The sequence below is a fragment of the Podarcis tiliguerta genome, assembly GCF_965153285.1.
Source record: "Podarcis tiliguerta genome assembly, chromosome: 6".
NCBI classification, from domain to species: Eukaryota; Metazoa; Chordata; class Lepidosauria; order Squamata; family Lacertidae; genus Podarcis; species Podarcis tiliguerta.
The window spans coordinates 83298248-83318159 of NC_139539.1; the positions used below are offsets into that span (position 1 = coordinate 83298248).

The 19912-nt window shown below is 41.9% G+C and overlaps 1 protein-coding gene across 2 annotated transcripts in view; it reads left to right on the forward strand.

Annotated features, from left to right (window-relative positions):
• Positions 1-19912, forward strand: part of BRINP3 (BMP/retinoic acid inducible neural specific 3) — a 260642-nt gene that overhangs the window by 175453 nt on the left and 65277 nt on the right. For both annotated transcript variants that reach the window (XM_083445297.1, XM_083445298.1), the window contains exons 5-6: positions 6898-7003; positions 11959-12195. In XM_083445297.1, coding sequence (XP_083301423.1) covers positions 6898-7003; positions 11959-12195 — 343 coding nt within the window. The remainder of the gene's footprint in view (positions 1-6897; positions 7004-11958; positions 12196-19912) is intronic.

A 19912-nucleotide genomic window follows, 5' to 3' on the forward strand; every position in this document is an offset into this window, starting at 1 on the left:
TGCATTAAACCTTGAAGCACCTTCTTCTCCCAGAATGCAGAGGGACCATCTCATCCTCTGTGTTTGCTCCTTTCCTAGGGATTCTTTTAACCTAGGTGTGCACCATTTTCAATCATCATCAGCCATGTACAGAGCCCAAGAAAAGTTGCAGCTTAAGCACATGTGCTGTAGAGGATGACAAGAAGGTACATAATCATAATCATAGAATGAATGAATGAATGAATGAATGTTATTTATACCCTGCCATCCCCAGCCAGAGCCAGGCTCAGGGTGGCTAACACCAGTAAAATTACAGTGGTACCTATTTATCTACTTGCATAGCTTACAGCAAAAAGCAGACAACAAGCCAAATAAGTAGTATTTGGCAGAAGCCAAACTCTGCAGCGCAATGGAAACAGTGCTGATTGTGACAAATAAGTCAGAATGCAAATAGGTCACTGCCTTCTTACATCCCCTGCTCCCTCTCATACTCACTGGATGAATACCCAGCTGAGTGTGTAGTTGATCACATGACCCTGTTCCACCCTTCCGTTCATGAGGGAGTGTTCATATAGACCAGGACTGTCCCAAGATATTTTGCTGCCTTAGGCAAAGGACAACACACACACAAATTCCATATACAAAAGGAGTTAAGATTGGCTGTTGACTCTGTCTTCAGCATCATGCACTAAACCTGAAAGCAACAGGCTTAGTAGCTTAGAAGATAGAATATGGGCTGCATGGCACAAGTCTTCACTGTCCCTCAACATCTGCTGCCTAAGACAGCTACTAGACTCTCCCTAACAGTAGGGCCAGCCTGGATTTGGACACTTCTGTTGTACTGTATGTGTGGCCGTGTTTATACATTTTCCCCATTCACTCTCATTACAACATATTAAGCCTGAAATATCAAAAAGTGAAGCAGATTGGTCATTAGTGTCATGAGTACAGACATGCTTTTGCAAATTCTCACTTATGGGTAGATTGTGCCGCAGAGTTGGTATGTGAGAGTCTTTTTGGCCCTCGTCACACACATATCACAAACATGCAACTTTTAAAACCCAAATACAGTGTCATCTTCTCTAATCTGAGACCTAATGAGTTAATGGCAATCGGTACTTATATTCAATTGCCTTGAATGGCCTATCTGAATGAAGGATGAATCTGAATATGCAAAAGCAGACCATGTAATGATTAGGCTAATTACCACCCTTCCCTTATTTGGTTACCTGAGAAGTTTCAAGCTGTAATGAGAATGAATGGGAAGAATAAACATGAGCACATAAATCCTCATTATGAAACAACATTATGTGTTCATAGTGCATTAAAGGTAGATGACTCTTGAAAAAGGGAGAAATCCTAAGGACTGGGTCAGAGCAAAGATCCAGTTACTGTAGCAGTCTTTTTCTAGTAGTGGTCAGGCAAAGGCCTCTGGGGATCAAAAATGTTGAGCACCTCTGTTTTTAGAGACATCTATTTGACTGTCCACTCTCTGTTGGAAACTGAGCACTATTTTAGACTCATCTTTGGTCTGATCCAACTAAGCTGTTCATATGGGGGTTTTTTTGCTGCAAGAGGTCGTTGTAAATTGGAATAGATACTTTGTCAAAGTAAAAAGGTAAAGGTAAAGGACCCCTGACCGTTAAGTCCAGTCGCGAATGACTCTGGGGTTGCGGCACTCGTCTCGCTTTACTGGCCAAGGGAGCCGGCGTTTGTCCACAGACAGTTTTTCCAGGTCATGTGGCCAGCATGACCAAGCCGCTTCTGGTGAAACCAGAGCAGCACACGGAAATGCCATTTACTTCGTCAAAGTAGACCATTTCAAATCCAGGTGCAGTGAAGCCATGGGCCATGGGTAAGGGCTTGGGAAGTTGCAATAAACACAGGTCAACCATTTCTGGGGCTAAACAGGATACTAGTGCATTGATAACAGATGTTAGCTGATTTTGGTGCAGGCATTGGGTGTGTATCCTGTACCAACGAGCCTGTCTGCTGGCTGATTATTGGCAGGGTTAACCAAGGTTAAAGATCACCCTATGACATACATCAAATCAAGGCTACCCTTCCGAGGTCACCATTTTGGGAGTGCTTTGACCAATCAGGCACCTGTTTTGGTGTCCAGACTGAAGATCTCCCTCTGGATCCCTTTAATGGAATTCCCTGATTCCGTGGAGTGGAGGTGGGGCTCCCAGCACACACCCCTGTCCACCTTGACTAGGGATCCAATCCAATGCCTTATCCACCACCTGAGTCAGCCCCTCTCCGCAAACTCACTGCCAAACTGCTCACATCTGCAACCAATCCCTAAAACCATTGCAAATATCAAATAACCAGACCACATTACCCATTGGTGATAAATACACCTCATAAAGTCTGACCACAACTGCTGCTTTTCTCCAGCTGACAGTAGGAGGTCCTTATCAACCAAATTCTGCTGCACTCCAGTTTTGCTTTTAAATTCTATTTTCGTTTTTGATTTGTAATGCTTATTTACAACAGGCAGCCGGGGATAACTCAACAGATACTTTTGTAGCACCTTAAAGTCTAGATGATTGATTGTGGCATAAGATGTACAAGTAAAAACAGACATCATGTTTGGACATAATAAACTATGTTTTAATGGTACATGAATAAGTTTTTGATTTGTAGAATCCTACTCCCCCCCCCCCCATCAGCCATGAACTTTTTTCTCATTGTCAACTACGGTTTGTTGTTATGTCTGAACTAGGATAGATTGTGGTTAGTTTTAATCATGGTTTGCCCAAGCAAGCCAACTTCAAACTGTGATTTCTAATCCTGGCTCATTCAAATATAAACCATAATTAAAACTCACCACACTTACTGGTTTGGATATTATGACAAACTGTGCTTAGTTAAAAACTAAAGTAAATACTCCCAATCTCACAGCCATGCTATAGGACAGGGGCTGGCAAGGTTTGTTAGTTTCTGTTTCTCACTGAGCAGCTGCGTGGAGTCACAGGGCTCTGTTTACATTCCTGGGATTCCATACTATTGGAGTCTCACGGGAAAGGGATCCGGGATGAGATGTTAGTGGTTTCATGTTTCCTTTGTTCCTTTGTTCAGTTGCTCTCTGCTTTCATTGAGAGAGGATGTCTTTTCTGTTCTGCGTAGATAGAAAATAAAACTCTTTAAAATGTAGCACATACTGTCTCATCCTTCCCTATACTGGGAACTCTGCTGATTGAAGAATGTGCTTGAAGCCTTATCAAAGGCTCAGGTCATTAAACACGTTGGAGGCTGTTTCAAAGGCTCGGTTGAATGGAGTTCCGACAAGGTTTACCGGCCATGGGCTGGATTACTCCCATGGAAATCGTCTGTTGGTCAGACTGGCACAGCGCAACACCAGAAATCACTTCTGCGCATTCCAAGACGCCGAAAATCGTGCCTGCGCAGAAGCGATGTCTTGCATCTGGACATGTGCAGATGCAATTTCCGGTGTCTATGCATGTGCATATGTGATTTCCGGTGCTGCTCGGCAAGTCCTTGCACCATTCTGCACCAGTTTAGAACAGTGTGGCGGGGACTCGCCGAGCAGGCAGCTTGGTTCAAGGGTGGCTTGGGGGTCGGTAAAATGGTCTTCTTGGGCCACATCCAGCCCATGGGTCGCACATTGCCGACCCCTGCTATAGGAGGACAGTGGAGGAGGAGCTTTTCACATATCGTACTAAATTATAGTTTAGCATTATGTCGAAATTAGACCATTGACACTAGCCTTATATTTGCAGAAGAGAATTACTTCTGCTTAAGTGGGCAGTACAGTATAACTATTGTCTAACATATATTGTCACAGGGTTGATTTATCTAGTGCAGTGATTTCCAAAGTGTGTTCTGGAAAGCCGGACATTCTTCAAAAGCTTCCTTGGGGTTCTGCAAGGACAAATGAGAAGAAACACATGAAAGAAGTAAAGTACTCTTTCCCCTCTCTGCTGTGCTCAGAATTCTTTGCAACATGTTGTGGTTCCAGGGCAAATTTCTGGGCATTCCTCAGTATGCAAATTGAGATAGTGCCCTGAAGGTAGAATGCTTGAAAAATCATCTATCACAAGCACCTGTTTGCAGTGCCAATTTTGCCATTCTTCTTCTAAGTAGTTTTTTGCATTGCTTTGTTTTGCATTTTGGAACTTCCAGGACAATCAAAAAGAGCAGCATGCAGGGAGGTGAGGTTGGACACTAGACATTAGTTTTCCTTCCCATATTCGACTCTATCTGGGAAAAATGAAATTCCTTTCTTTTTAGGTGGACATTGCATCTCAGGAAAACTGCCTCTGACTCATTGCATATCTTACAGGGTCTCCTGCTTAGGTTGTCAATGAACATTCAAGATAAATTCAAGCTGGAATTCTTAAGACCAGTTTTCGCAGCATGAAAGTTTGCAGAAACAAATGTGTGGACTATATGATCAGAATTTGTTTGCATTTGGCAGTGATTTCATCAGACATTTAATTGTACAGAGTGCTTTATAATGCTTAACTTGCACAATCTGAAATATTGATTTGATGTTGAACCTTGTGTGAGGGTGTTCTTTGGTTTCTGCAGAGACTCTCAAAAGCAATAAATGAACACATTTTGTACCCAAAACTTGAATTTCATGCCTGAAACCTAGATATTGCAAGAATCATTCTGTATTGCTTAAGCTACTGTCCATACCCACAAGCACACAGAGCTGAAGCTCTATTTAAACTGTAGGTCTTACAGTAATAGATTCACCAGGGGATGCAAATTCTGTTTTGAAATACACAAACATTCATTTTGCAGTTTTGTCAAGGGGAAAAGTCATACTGGAAACAGATTTTCACATTTATCAAACTCTTAGGCTTTGTGGTATACTCAACCATTTCGGTAATTAGCAATTCCAGAACTGTTATTGGTATCAAATGATATTGCATTGCATCTCGTGGGACACCCTATTGACTATAATGGATAAGGGAGGGTAAAAAAAATGAATTGAAGTCATTCATCTATGGTATACTTCCCAGGTTTGAGGCCACTGTATTATTATTATTATTGGATTTAATATCCCGCTTTATCACTACCCGAAGGAGTCTCAAAGCGGCTAACATTCTCCTTTCCCTTCCTACCCCACAACAAACACTCTGCGAGGTGAGTGGGGCTGAGAGACTACAGAGAATTGTGACTAGCCCAAGGTCACCCAGCAGCTGCATGTGGAGGAGCAGGGATGCAAACTCGGTTCCCCAGATTACGAGTCTGCCGCTCTTAACCACTACACCACACTGGCTCTCTGTAGCAGATACTGACTGATATCATTGCCAAGAACTGAGGTTGGTCTGTATTTGTATAGCTTTCATATACAAATACAAATCCAAATATGGATTTAATACATTCTTAAGACTTAGCAGATAGTAAAATGAAGGAATCCAGGGGGTCATCTTTAAACATGCATCCATTTCCACAATTGGCCCCTTGTGTCTTTTGAGATTGTGCCTCTGAATTTAGTGGGAGTTACTTCTGAGCCGACATGTGTAGGATTATACTGCAAACCATCTGAATTTATGTATACTAGAAATCAGCAGGACAAGTTAGTCGTGGCTTAATTTAAGTCCCATTGATTTTTGTGGGAACTAAGACCAATTAAGCAAATCCAGCCCGTTTAAATTTGTATATTTAACATTTGTAGATTATGTTAAATTTTGCAGATTTAAAATTCAGTGGTATAATCCAGCCCAAACTGAACAATTGGAAGTTCCATTGATTTCAGTGCAAAGTTTTTATACTTGCTTAAAACATTCCCCACTGAAATTAAATGGTTTAAAAAAGGAAAAGAAAAGAAAAGAAAATGCTGAGCTTTGGTTGCTTTACTTTGATCATGTAGTTTAAAATATTTATAAATTTCAAAGTAAAACCTCAAATGTTGAAAAAGTACAAAACACAATCATTTAGAAGTCAGTAAAAATGAAAAAAAAAAATCAGATAAATCTCTCCCCACCCCCCACCCCCACCGCCCAATTTTTTCAAACCCCTCCTGAACTGGAGAATTTCACCCAACCCAAATATTCAGCGAAGTGACTTTGCCTGTTTTGTTGCCTGTGAGTAGTATGAAAAAATTGGAATACAACTGTGGATTTAGTTCAGTATACTGAGCCAGTGTGGTGTAGTGATTAGAGTGTTGATCTTGGACTGGGAGACCAGGGTTCAAATCTCCACTGAGCCCTGAAACCTTCTAAGTGACCTAGCAAATATCGGTTGCATCCACATCATTCATTTAAAGTACATTTTTACTACTTTAACCATTATGGCTCCCCCTAAAGATTCCTGGAAACTGTAGCTGTTCCTTACAGGGATTGAACCTGCAACCTTGGTGTTATTAGCACCACACTCTAACCGACTGAGCTATCCAAGAAATGTTGGCTTAGATATAGTCTGCCACAAGTTCTTCTAGCCCTCCTCTCCTAGCCCATTGCTTCCTTTACCCACCAATTGGAACCAATAATATGTTTTCATACTGTATTAACCAAGTTGAAAAATCTCAGAAGGGTAGTTGAGTAGTTTTCTGAGGCCATTCTTTCAACCAGACTGTTGACTTCTACGCCCCAACCCCCAGCAAATATGTAATGAAGTTACACCACCCCTGAATATCATGTGAAGGGTTGGGGGAGGGGGGAGGTCTTCACACAGCCCTACAAAAATGCAATTCCCAAGATTTTGCTAAAATTACCATTTAATTTCATCTCTATAAAACATGGTGATCTGATACGGCAAATAAGGCTGCTGTCTGTGAAAGGGGCTGCTTAAAAGAAACATATGTCCAGGTAAAAATGTCACACCGCTTGTATATATGAAGATGAATTCTATTGCTGCACTGTGCCAGGTGTTTTTAAAAGGAAACTTAGCTTGTTCTGTATAATACAGCAAATGGTTTTCCATTCCCTTACTCACTAGGTAACAGAAACCCGGACTGGTCCTCTTGGCTGCAGTAACTATGACAACCTAGATTCTGTCAGTTCTGTTCTGGTACAGAGTCCGGAAAATAAGATTCAGTTGCAAGGTACGTGGGTGGAATTTTGTTAATTTCTTGTAGGAAGATGTTTATAGGGATATTTGTCATTTTATTTTATTTTTTGAAAACTTCTTCCTGAGCAATACATTCCATTGATCTTAAACTAGTGAGTGGAGAGTGAGTATGTGTTTATGTGTGTTTTTTGTCACATTGGAAAAGCCAGGCCTGTGAAATCTGTGGAACTTCTTGGGTTAGAGCTGGTGTCAATCAGGTTTGGGGATCCCAAGGGCCATATTTCTTTACCAGCAAGCTTCCGAGGGCCACATGTTGGTGTGGGCAGGGCCAAGAGCAAAAGTGGAAGGGCAACTGATCTATCTATCTATCATCTATCTATCTATCTATCTATCTATCTATCTGTCTATCTATCTGTCTATCTATCATCTATCTATCTATCTATCTATCTATCATCTATCTATCTATCTATCTATCATCTATCATCTATCTATCTCTATCATCTATCTATCTATCTATCATCTATCTATCATCTATCTATCTATCTATCTATCTATCTATCTATCTATCATCTATCTATCTATCTATCTATCTATCATCTATCTATCTATCTATCGATCTATCTATCTATAGATCTATCTATATCTATCTAATCTCCTTTGAACAGTGGGGTTTCCTTGCTATATAATCCTAGAGCTAGGATAGCTCAATTGGCTAGAGCATGGTACTGATAACGCCAAGGTTGCAGGTTTGATCCCCATATGGGACAACTGATCCCCATATGGGACAACTGCATATGTCTGCATTGTAGGGGGTTAGACCAGATAATCCTCAGGGTCCCTTCCAACTCTACAGTTCTATGATTGTGTTGTCAGTGGCAATTGCTGGCAAGTGAACCACTTAATAGTGAGCTAAATGATTTTGTGTTTGCCTGTAGGTGATACAGATACTCATCCTTGTGCTACCAGTTGTAGGACTTCATCAAGCTAAAATACCCATATAATCTCAAGGAAGGGGAAACAGACACAGATCAAGCTAAAACACTTATAGGATCACGGGGAGAAAATAGCAATGGGAAATGTGAAACAAAGGTTCTGGTTGTTTGCATTTTCCTTTTCAGTATGTTCTTCCTTGGTTGCTGGTTACAGCTACAGAGATTATTTTTAAAACTCAGATAATTTGTGCTAAGCTTCTTGAAATTCTTTTAGCTTCCCACAAAATTTCACGTCTGCTTGGGCTCCTTCTGTGAAAGCTTTTGATGGTGTAAGACTTTCTCCTGAAAGCAGCCTCTGCCACCATCATCCAAATGGAGCTGTTCCTGGTGCTGAAACCTTTGCTGGTTTAGAATGTGGGCTGCCTGGAAATAACACTTTTTGGCTCTTGGGACAGGCAGTGAGAATTATCTTCCCACTGAATTGACGTATAAGCTCAACATCCACCCTCCCCTTCCACTTCTCACATAATAGGACAGCCTATCTTGAATATCACATTGTACGCCTGATATTTTGGGGCATATAACAGTTTGATAGATGATCCTGTCATTTTCATTGGGGCTCATATCTCCACTGTGTTTATGGAAATTATTTGCCGTTCGGAAGCGGCTCTCCCTGAGCTCGACATAATATTTGTCAGTAAAATGCTTAGGAAATTGGTTGTTACATCAATCACAGACCTGTTTTGATACATGCCGTTGGATTCCTACAGAAAAAATCATGGCACACAGAACTGCCTTTTAAAACCATTTCATAGTCAATGTTGCCTTGGTGAGTAAAGGGTAACACATAGTCCCAAGTTTACTATACTCCCCCCCCAAATAAATTACCTTTACATATATAGATAGATGGCAAGTGAAGTTGAGAGGGGGGTGGGAGAGGAGCACAGCCTCAGCTGTGGTTTTGTTATGAACAGGAGCCATGTGGTTTTCGGACTTTTAAAATATTTTCATTACATGTCTTGTGAAGACTTTCCTGATCCATAAGATCAGACTTTGTTTTTCCCCGAATTCCTGATTTTACCTCTTCCAGATTATATAACGTTGTTTTCTTCTTTTTGGTATACTCTTGTATTGTTAGTTTTTATGTTATTTTTGTTAAATTATTTTGTTATGTTTTTATGTTATTTTGTGCATATCTCTTAGGGATTTAATATTAAGCAGTTTTGAGGTGCTAAGTAAATAAACAAACAAAATAATAGTATTCTCTCTGGCTTGCTGGCCTTCCACATCTAGGGGTTCTTTTGTGACCCTCCCTCTTGTATTTTGAAGTGGTACCATCCCAGGAGGATAGCACCATATACTTTGAATATCATAAGGAGACCCAGAGAAAAGGGGTTGCATTCACAACGGAAAATACATATAGGGCGTAGGGGTGCCATTGCCTTCCTCCTCCACCCTAAGCCCCATTAACCCTACAACCTAGATGAAGAGGGAGACAACAGATATAACTGAATGGAACTAAAGCAGCTTAAAGGCCAAGTACTTGGATGGAACTGGCTCATAGAATTTGGCTCCCAGTCATTTGTAAACACCTTCATTATATCAGAAAGGACCAGATGTGATGAGCTGGAAAGATGATACCTGCTAATATAGACTATATCCTTGACTGAATTGATTTCCTCCCTATTTAGTTTGCATTGCTTCCTGTGCATTGCTGCCTGCAAATGTTTCTTGACTGCCGTGATCAAGAGAGTAATCTTGGTGCCAAGCCCATGCATCAAAACACAGCAAAGCAGAGAGACCTAGGTTCAGCAATTCCAGATAGCACAAAGCCAGTTCTAAACTCTCCTTCATTTTTTGATAGTTTTCACAAAAGGAAAGCACTCCAGCTAATCTTCTGTCTGATAAAAAACAACAACAACCAGTTACCTGGATTGATATGTGAAACACATGTAGACATGTAAATACTTCACATTGTTGTAGATGCCCCCAGTTGTGTGGGTCTTTCCTATACTATCAACATCCCACTAGGAAGCAGAATGCCCTATCCACATATTTGGGTTGCTGTAGTCACTGCCATTATCAACAACATTCCCTCATGGTCATATTTATTGCTATTCCTACATATTCCTCAATCTTGTGACATTGTAGCAGGGGGAAGCAGCTGCCATGCTGTGATAGATGATGATAGATAGATATAGATATAGATATAGATAGATATATAGATGATATAGATATAGATGATATAGATATAGATGATATAGATATAGATGATATAGATATAGATATAGATATAGATATAGATGATATAGATATAGATATAGATATAGATATAGATATATGAAGGTGATCTTCATCTGACATATCTAAGGGGTTAATCTAAAGTGAAACCAAGCTATAAACAAGGGCCGTAGGATAACAAAGGGCTCTTTGCACACCTTCATTTCATCCTGAACAAGTGTTTTTGCACATGCTGAAACATAATCCTGCGTTACTTTTGTGTAGGGCAATGCCATGTCTCCTGGGGAGTTGGGCCTTCCTTTCAGCCCCGCCCCCAGTATTGTACCCCCTTCCTTTGATAATTTCGCACTGTGTTCAGCAATGTCTGCAAAGTGATTCTGAGCTGTGAATTCCTGCTCAAATGCAAGGGCTCTTGAGTGATTGGGATTCCCATTTGTGCAGGTTTTCTGTTGGCACAAAGCCCTTAGATGCAAGTGTGAGTGTATGCTTTGGAGTTCTGTTACATACAACTGTGCGGAACACATGGTTTTGAGGAAAGGGGGTGTAATGGCCAAGGAATGGTTGGAAGTGTGAACATAGCATTCACTGGCTCCCCAGTGAACATGGGATTGCCCCATACCTGAGTAATGTGGGCATAGGGCTATAATTGTTAGATCAATAATACCAAAGTGGGTACAGTTCAGGTTACTGCGACCTGAAATATGACTCTTTCATTGATTTAAGAAATACATACAGTTAAGACAACCTGGCATTCCCCTTCTTGGCAGACAAGCTTTGTTGATTTCAAAAGCATCTCTTTGAAAAGGAGAATAAAAGCATATTGAATGTTAGATACATGGGCAATAGTGCACTGCTCTTAAACATTCATTGCATATTAATAAAGCTTCTTTTATAAAGATTTCATTGGCCCACCTGCCTGGTCACCTGTGGCAGTTCAGAATCACCTCCACACAGCCAGTTTTCCCCTCCCCATCAGGTTATTCGTATGCAGTGCCGGATTTACATATAAGCTAAATGAGCTATAGCTTAGGGCCCCACTCCCTTGGGGGGCCCCAAATTTTTTTAAAGGAAAACAAAACTGGATATACTTTCCCAAAATATAAGATAAAAAACAAATAAAATAAAACCTACATACAACAACAGTGTTTTCTGTTGCATAGGCTCCTATGATGTAAGTAATGGACCCCGGTTGCTAGCCTGCTCCCTAAAATATCACTGGTTTGCTCATTTCTAGATACAGTGGTACCTTAGTTCTCAAACTTAATCCGTTCTGGAAGCCTGTTCCAAAACCAAAGCGTTCCAAAACCAAGGCACGTTTTCCCATAGAAAGTAATGCAAAACAGATTAATCTGTTCCAGACTTTGAAAAAGAACCCCCAAAACAGCAATTTCTTCTTAATTGTATTTCACTATTAATATATTTCTTAATTGTTGAATTTCAGTTCAACAATTAGTTTGATAAAAGACATATTTTGTTATGTTCAAATGGCTTTAGATACCTATTAGGTCCATAAATTACCACATAGCATATATTCAACACAAAAAACAGCGACAATTTGACGTTGACAAAGGACAGCTGGACATATAAAGGGCCCCATTACCTTCAGTAGCTTAGGGCTCATCAAACCTAAATCTGGCCCCGTCTGTATGTCACAAATGATTATTCAGCATGCATGGACTAATAATTTTTGTAGATACTTTTGAAAGACTGCTTTATATCCATATAGATTAGAGAAAGGATGTTGTCAATAGCTTTGAGGAAAACATCCCGTTTAGTAAGATGGATTCTGTCTTCTTCTTCCTCCTCCTCCCTCAAGGTCTTCAGCTGATCCTTCCTGACTACTTGCAGGAGCGGTTTGTGCAGGCAGCTCTGAGCTATATTGCTTGCAACTCAGAAGGGGAATTTATCTGCAAGGACAACGACTGTTGGTGTCAGTGTGGGCCCAAATTCCCAGAATGCAACTGTCCATATATGGATATTCAAGCTATGGAAGAGAACCTGCTTCGCATCAGCGAGACCTGGAATACTTACAATAGCGAGTTCGAAGACTCAGGTGGGGAACATTTAAAGTATTTCAACTGTGTCAATGAATACCTTGTGATTTCATGAGAATGCTTCTGTTTGCCATAGCAGCTATCACACATCTGCAAATTCCCAGTCATGGCAATGAATTTTGGGCAACAGTGGTGCACAGAGCGGATTATACTCACTGGCAGTCAGATGTGGTGACACAGCAAACTCTGGGCAGGGCTGGACGTCTTATGTCTTAGCTTATCCTGGATCCATTTTCGTGGATCCCAAACTCTCCACAATCTGATCTGATTTGGCATGGCCTTAGGATCAAATTAGACATCAGTAGGGACTATCCCACTCCCCAGGCTCCTAGCCGTGGTAGTGGGTACGTAATTCCGGTTGCAATGGGAGAGAAAAGTCTTTCTCTGCTTTGCCTTCCCAATAAGAATCAGCCCCCTCAAGCTTGTACTTAATTATGGAAAAACCAGATATGTAACCTGGACTGGAGTAAGGCAAAAGTGCTACCTGAGGCAGATAGCTCTGCCGCTCCCACACCTCTTCTCCCATATCCATAGCTGTCAATTTTTCCCTTTTCTTGCGAGGAATCCTATTTGGAATAAGGGAATTTCCCTTTAAAAAAAGGGAAACGTTGGCAGCTATGCACATATCCCTCCACTTACATGTAAATAATGTTTAGCCCGTTTTAACACAGTAGTGGCTCTGACATTATTTCCTCCATCACCCTACTCTCCACCTCGTTTTGTTGCATCCTTCTCACGCCGCCCTCCCCAGATCCCAGCCTCGCAAAGCAGCTCAGGGCTGGTGTTGTGTTGGTGGCAAGGGCTGGGCTGGCACACAGAGAGCTCCATTTGCCCTCCGCACCCTGCGCCCTGTTTCCCCAGCTCATGCACACACTCACACATGTCCCGGGCACCATAAAAACACACTATGCCACTGTGAGGAAGTGAGCCCTTCCTCTGTGAGAGGCATTCTGGGCAAGGTGTCCTGGGAGAGTGCCTACTTTAAACTTCTTTGAAGTGCAAGGTTTTATATTCAACCTCTAAGCTTCCAATTATATTTTGAAATAGTTTCTAGCGGTGGCAGGTAGGTGGCTGCAAACAAGAGAGACTCTGTTGTCTGAGGCAACTATTTCAGCTTGTCTAATGAAAGGGCCAGCCCAATTATGTAGCTGCATGCTAATTAAGCAAGCATCTTATTTGGCCTTTAGTCTCTTGTTGCTACATACTCTGGAACCCTCACGAGCCCCTGCAAACTGTTGTACATGTGTTATTGTTGTTGTTTATGGTGACATCTGTAATGGTTCTGGGGGTTGCTCGTGCATAAGTTGCCTTTACTCCTGGCTAGGTTGCATGGTTGAACCCTTTCTGTCAGGACAGCCTTAAGTTCCGTGGCTGCCTCAGTCGCTGGCAGAATCCGTCAGTGGGCGTTTCTTAAACCGCTTCCAGCATAGAAGCTGTTTGACGCCCAGTCTCCTCCCCCATTGCCTGCGTGAAAGTTTTCTGCGCAAGGTGGGTGTAGGCAATGGAGCACTCGTACCCTCTCTGCTGGTCTCCTGCGAAGAGTCCTGGAGCCACCTCTCCGATTCCTCTATCTCCTCCCCTTCTCCACTGGTGTTACGCTGATTACCTTCCCCAGCGGATGGGCTATCCCTCCTCCTACTAGGACCCTCTCCACCATCGTCCAGGAGCCTCCTCTCCGCCTCCCGCTCCGATGGCAGTTCCCTGACAACATCACATGATTAAGGGGTCTATGGGAAACATAATTCTTGAACTATGGGAAATAACGGGCAAATTTCAAGAAGTACTTTCAAAATTATTTTGTTCAGTATTTTCATTACCGTAAGCCTGGTCATAAGAAGTGAGCAGATTAGATGAGAAACGGAGAGATGGGAAGTTATGCAGAACATTTGGAATAAAGAAAAAGAGGGGGAGATTCTTGGTCAGAAATGTAGAAGTAGCTGAGGACTGGGATGGGTGGCAGTAAGGAGGTATGGATGAAGAAATGTGAAACCTCATAGTGAATGTGGGAGGGACAATAGCACAATATTTAGTGTATTGGTGGGTGACTTTGGTGTATGTGACTATGGTGTTCGTATAGAGCCCCCGGTTGTCTCACGGACTATTGACCCATACACCACTAATCCGGTGCCACCAACCAGGTCCTCCCTGGTAAAATCACTTCAGTCTCAAGTCAGCTTCTCAATTAATAAAGAAGAGTGTATTTTATTTCAGACACAAACAAAACTTCTACGGCATTCCAAACATTGTTGCTTTTTACTTTCTTAGTCTTATTTTCCTCTCTCTATCTCTTCTACCGCCCCACACTCAAGAATCCACTGCCCTAACTGTCTCTCTATTACCACCTGCCTTTCCCAACCAGCCAACCCACTAAAACCCACCAACAACTCCCAACGAACTCCCCCCAGAACTGATTTTATAGTCCCACTGACTCCACCCCCCTGGGTCCTGTCTGTGCAACCTAGTTAACTATTTTCCCCCCAACACTCTCTCATATATGTCAACATCACAGTGATTATACTGAAGACATAGCTCTCAGCACTTAGTGTGCCTTCCACATAATGGAAATTCTATGTTTGGTGGTAGATAGGAACAAACTTTGCGATTGCAGACCTCCTCTGCATGTACAACTTCAAGTGGAACGATGAGAGCATGATATAAGATGTGAGTCTCTGAAAGGAAGGTTGAATGAATTGCAAAATATGGCTTGGGAGACATTAAAATACCCATGACCAATATTTCTAGTTGACAGGATGCTGTCAGCAGCTCCCAACTGGTTGCCTAGGAAAGTATAAAGACAAGGAAAAGTTTCTTACAGGCTTTTTTTATTTCAATCTTTACAGAGAGATCTCAACCCCTTCCTTCCCTCCCACTTTCTCATTCGTCATCCTCATCATCTCCTCTATGGGTGCTACTAATTGCCCTCTGTCTTTGAGCTCTTTGCTCTTCTACTTTTAAGGCTCTCACCAGGTTCTGGGAGATGGTGGGTCTGGAATGCTTTCTAGTTACAACATGTCAGCCAGCTGCCTGCTCCTCTTCTCATTATTTCCCAACTTTTCCCTTCATTTGCCTCTGAGCTGTTACCTCTCGCAAACCATTGTTATAAATATATACAGTCTTCCTCTTCCTCCTCCCTGGAAGGGTCAGGATGGGGAGAAGGTCTCCACCACGCCTTCTCCTCTGGCCAGCCCCTGACATCACCACCCCCTCTCCATTGTCCTCCTCCTCTGACCAGTCCCTGACACTAGTGTAGACTCGCTCACATTCTAAACATTGGTAGTAGTAGTGGTATTAGAATTTATTGCCTTCCCTTCACCTCAAGGTCCCAGAATGAAAATAAATATGAGTGTGGACATGGTTCATGAGACCAAGTTGATGGTGCCCGCCCCATCATGTGCAAAGTGAAATCTTATTCCAGAGCCCCCTGCGTAGTTATGGTGGCCTGGACATTTTCACAGTGTGATCTTTAAAGATGTGGCTGATACTCCCATGCTAGCATACCCAGGGCATGAATCTGAAGGTTGCTTCTCTCCCAAATACTATGCTGCCCCTAGTATTCATGCCCTTTCACATGCATTTTATAGAATCATAGAATCGTAGAGTCATCTAGTCCAACCCCTTCAATCCAGGCATCTCAGCTCAAACATGCATAACAGAAGGCCATCCAGCCTCTCCTTAAAAACCTTCAAGGAAAGGCAGTCCACAACATCCCAAGGGAGACTATTCCACTGTCAAACAGCTCTTACTGCCAGAAAGTTTTTCCTGATGTTTAGTCAGAATCTCCTTTGTTGTAACTTGAAGCCCTTGGTTCAAGTTCTACCCTCCAGAGCAAAAAACAAACAAACAAGCCATTTTCCTTGTGACAGCCCTTTAGATATTGGAAGATGGCTATCGTATCTCCTCTCTCCTCTTTTCCAGGCTAGACATACCCAACTCCCTCAACCGTCCCTAATAAGGCTTGGTTTCCAGGCCCTTGATCATCTTGGTTGCCCTCCTCTGCACACACTCCAGCACACATATTTGGATATGTTATGTAACTTGGCTTGACATTCCTGTAAACAACACTCCTTTAGCTTGCATTGAAAGTATGTCTGTTGAGATCTCTTTCCTTTGAGACTGTAGTACAGTGGTACCTCAGGTTACATATGCTTCAGGTTACAGACTCCACTAACCCAGAACTAGTACCTTGGGTTAAGAACTTTGCTTCAGGATGAGAACAGAAATAGTGCTCCGGCGGCAGTGGGAGGCCCCATTAGCTAAAGTGGTGCTTCAGGTTAAGAACAGTTTCAGGTTAAGAACGGACCTCCAGAACAAATTAAGTACATAACCCAAGGTACCACTGTAGTCTCAATCCTTCTTCCACCACACCTGAGATGGCTATTTGAGCTATTGTACAACACATGAATTGATTTGACACCATTATTCTAATATTTGGGGTGGATGGATGATTGGATTCCAGTCTGTTTCAGTTTCGCATGTGTTCAGCTATGAGAATATTGCTTTATCAAAGTGCCACACTTTTTAAAAAAACCAAAAACACCCTAAGAACTGACCTCCGAAATGAATTAAGTACTTAACCCGAGGTACCACTGTACTCAGGTATGTGAAGACTATGCAAGATGATTGTATTAAGCAAAGAAAGATCCAAATCAGTGGGATCTGAGTGTCATGAGTCATCATCTCTAGTCCACAGCAACCGCCTGCTAAATGAAGGTCTCCACCTGCTCCATTTTGCCCTTTCCAGACTCACATCTTGAGGGGAGCAACCTTTAAATACCATGCTAGCTAACTGCACTAGGCTGCTATGACCTTTATGGCTATGTGATATACCTCTAAGGGAACTTGTTGTGCTCTCACTCCCCAAGCCTTGCTCTCATCGAGGATACATAAAGGATTTGACAGAGGTTGAAAGAGAGACAGATTTTGCCCTCAGATATACAGCCATACATTTTAGAGAGTACTGGTCTCTTCCCCCCCCCACACACATTATACTGAGTTCTTCTTCCCTAAAATATAATAAAGATTTTAGAGTGCTTTCGTTTAGATAAAAGACAAAGGAAGGCTGGTGTTCCCTGATTATCATAACTTCATTGAATTCCAGTAATTCAATTTGAAACCATCACTGTTTGACCCAGATTTGAAACCATCACGGTTTCTGATTTGATCCTGGAATGTCCCACTTTTCCTTAGATAACCCTATTTTCATCTGAGAAATATTGTTCTTGGTATAAGCCAAGGGTAGGCAACCTAAGGCCCGTGGGCTGGATGCGGCCCAATCGCCTTCTCAATCCGGCCAGCAGACGGTCCAGGAATCAGTGTGTTTTTACATGAGTAGAATGTATCCTTTTATTTAAAATACATCTCTGGGTTATTTGTGGGGCATAGGAATTCGTTCTCCCCCCCCCAAAAAAAAATATATAGTCTGGCCACCGGCCACATGGTCTGAGGGACGGTGGACTGGCCCATGGCTGGAAAAGGTTGCTGACCCCTGGTATAAGCTTTTGTGTGCATGCACACTTCTTCAGATACGGATCTGAAGAAGTGCTCATGCACACGGAAGCTTATACCAAAAGCAAACTTAGTTAGTCTCTAAGGTGCTACTGGACAATTTTGCAAAAAGTTTTTATATATTTATTTATTTGCTTATTTATTTATTTATAAATAAAATTATTCATATAATGCTGTATTATAAATATATACCACAGTGGTTTACAACACTATAAAAACATAAAACCAGACAGTAAAATCATAACAACTTTTTTTAAAAAAAACACATTAAAAGCAAAAAACAAAGAAATTAAAAAGACACATCAATAGACCCTTGTGGGGGTTGTACTGTTAATTGCCTTCATGGGCCTGGTGGAATAGAAAAGCTTTTAGCAAGCATTTAAAAGTCGGCACAGAAGGCGCCCACTAAATCTCTGTTTGCAGGGTGTGCCACAGGATTGGGCCAACTACATTGAAGGCTCAGTTTCTTGTTGATGTCAAGTGAGCCTCACCAACTGAGGAAATGACCAACGACGGAGTGATATTGAGGCGCCATTTGTGAAAACTCCTGTTTTTCATGGTATGATCTGAGCTTTAATGTTAACTCCAGCTAGAATCAAATTCCAAATGCTTCCAGAATTTTACAGAAATTGACTCTGGAGGTAGATGTAGGTGCTGGAAACTCAAACCCTCACTCACACAAAGGTGCACAGGCACCTCTGAAACTGACAGCCACACCCAAAAAAGTCAGATACTTTCCAGTTTAGTCTTCTTTTCTTCCTGTTTCCACTGAGCACATATTCCAGCACAATTAAATCTTTGCTTTTCCCTTTTCTGCAGAAAATGCAAATTATTCTGTTCCCACCTCACTGAACTGAAATTGGAGTGCTTTCAGACTGTTTGCTAAGATCCATCTGCTAGCTTATCATATCTTCTACAAACAGACGTATCTTGTAGCCTTCGGATTTAGTTACTTCCTCTGCAAAATTAACAGCTGTTTTTTATCAAAAATCCATACTGGTGCTGTTCGTCCTAAATTAGCATGCTTCGTTAGTGCTTCAAGGATCCTGGTTGAATTAAAACACTTAATTTTCTCCATCGGGGAGGGAGAAAATGAGGAACAGCCGTGCCGGAGTTTTTTGCTGATTCATCCAAACACTAGTTGAAAAAATAGCATTCTCTGCTGTATGAAAAATGTTATATCTTTAGCTCCCTTTCTCTGGATGTGCAGATATTTTATAAGTTTTTTCACTTTGAAGGGAAAATTGGATAGTACCAGGTTTGAAACTGGATTAATCATGGACTACAATACCAGGCACGCTGCTGGACACTATCTGGGGAAAGAATCTGGACCTTCCATAGCTTTGCAGAGATGCAGAGACGTGGATAGCCCTAACACTTCCCAAACTACACTGAACCATATGAGTAGTGCCCCAGGTGGTGCTGTGGTCTAAACCACTGAGCCTCTTAGGCTTGTCAATAGGAAGGTAGGCGGTTCAAATCCCTGAGACAGGGTGAGCTCCTGTTGCTCTGTCCCAGCTCCTGCCAACCTAGCAGTTTGAAAGCATACCAGTTCAAGTAGATAAATAGGTACCGCTGCGGTGGAAAGGTAAACAGCGTTTCCGTGCGCTCTGGTTTCCATCACAATGTCCTGTTGCGCCAGAAGCGGCTTAGTCATGCTGGCCACATGAGCCAGAAACCTGTCTGTGGACAAATGCCGGCTTCCTCAGCCTGAAAGCGAGATGAGCAACGCAACCCCATAGTTGCCTTTGATTGGACTTAACCATCCAGGAGTCCTTTACCTTTACCTAGTGCTTTGTCCTAACATGGCAGCAGCTGAGTGCTCTGTGGAGCATTCCTGAATACATTGCACTGGATCAAAGCCTATTTAAACAGTGGTGGAAAGTATAATTAGAACAATGCACATGTTAACTTGCTCTAAGATAGCAGGAATTCTGTGATGTCAGAAAATGTACTGTGTTGTTTGTATTAACTGGACTTGCTAACAGCACTATCTCTCTAAGCCCTTCTGTGTCCAGCAAAGATAGGTAAACAAAGCTAAACATTTTCATATGTTCAGAGCAGAGCTAGAAATTAATAATAATAATAATAATAATAATAATAATAATAATAATAATACCCCCTCCATCTGGCTGGGTTTCCCCAACCACTCTGGGTGGCTTCCAGCAGAATATTAAAATACAATGATTCATCCAATATTAAAAGCTTCCC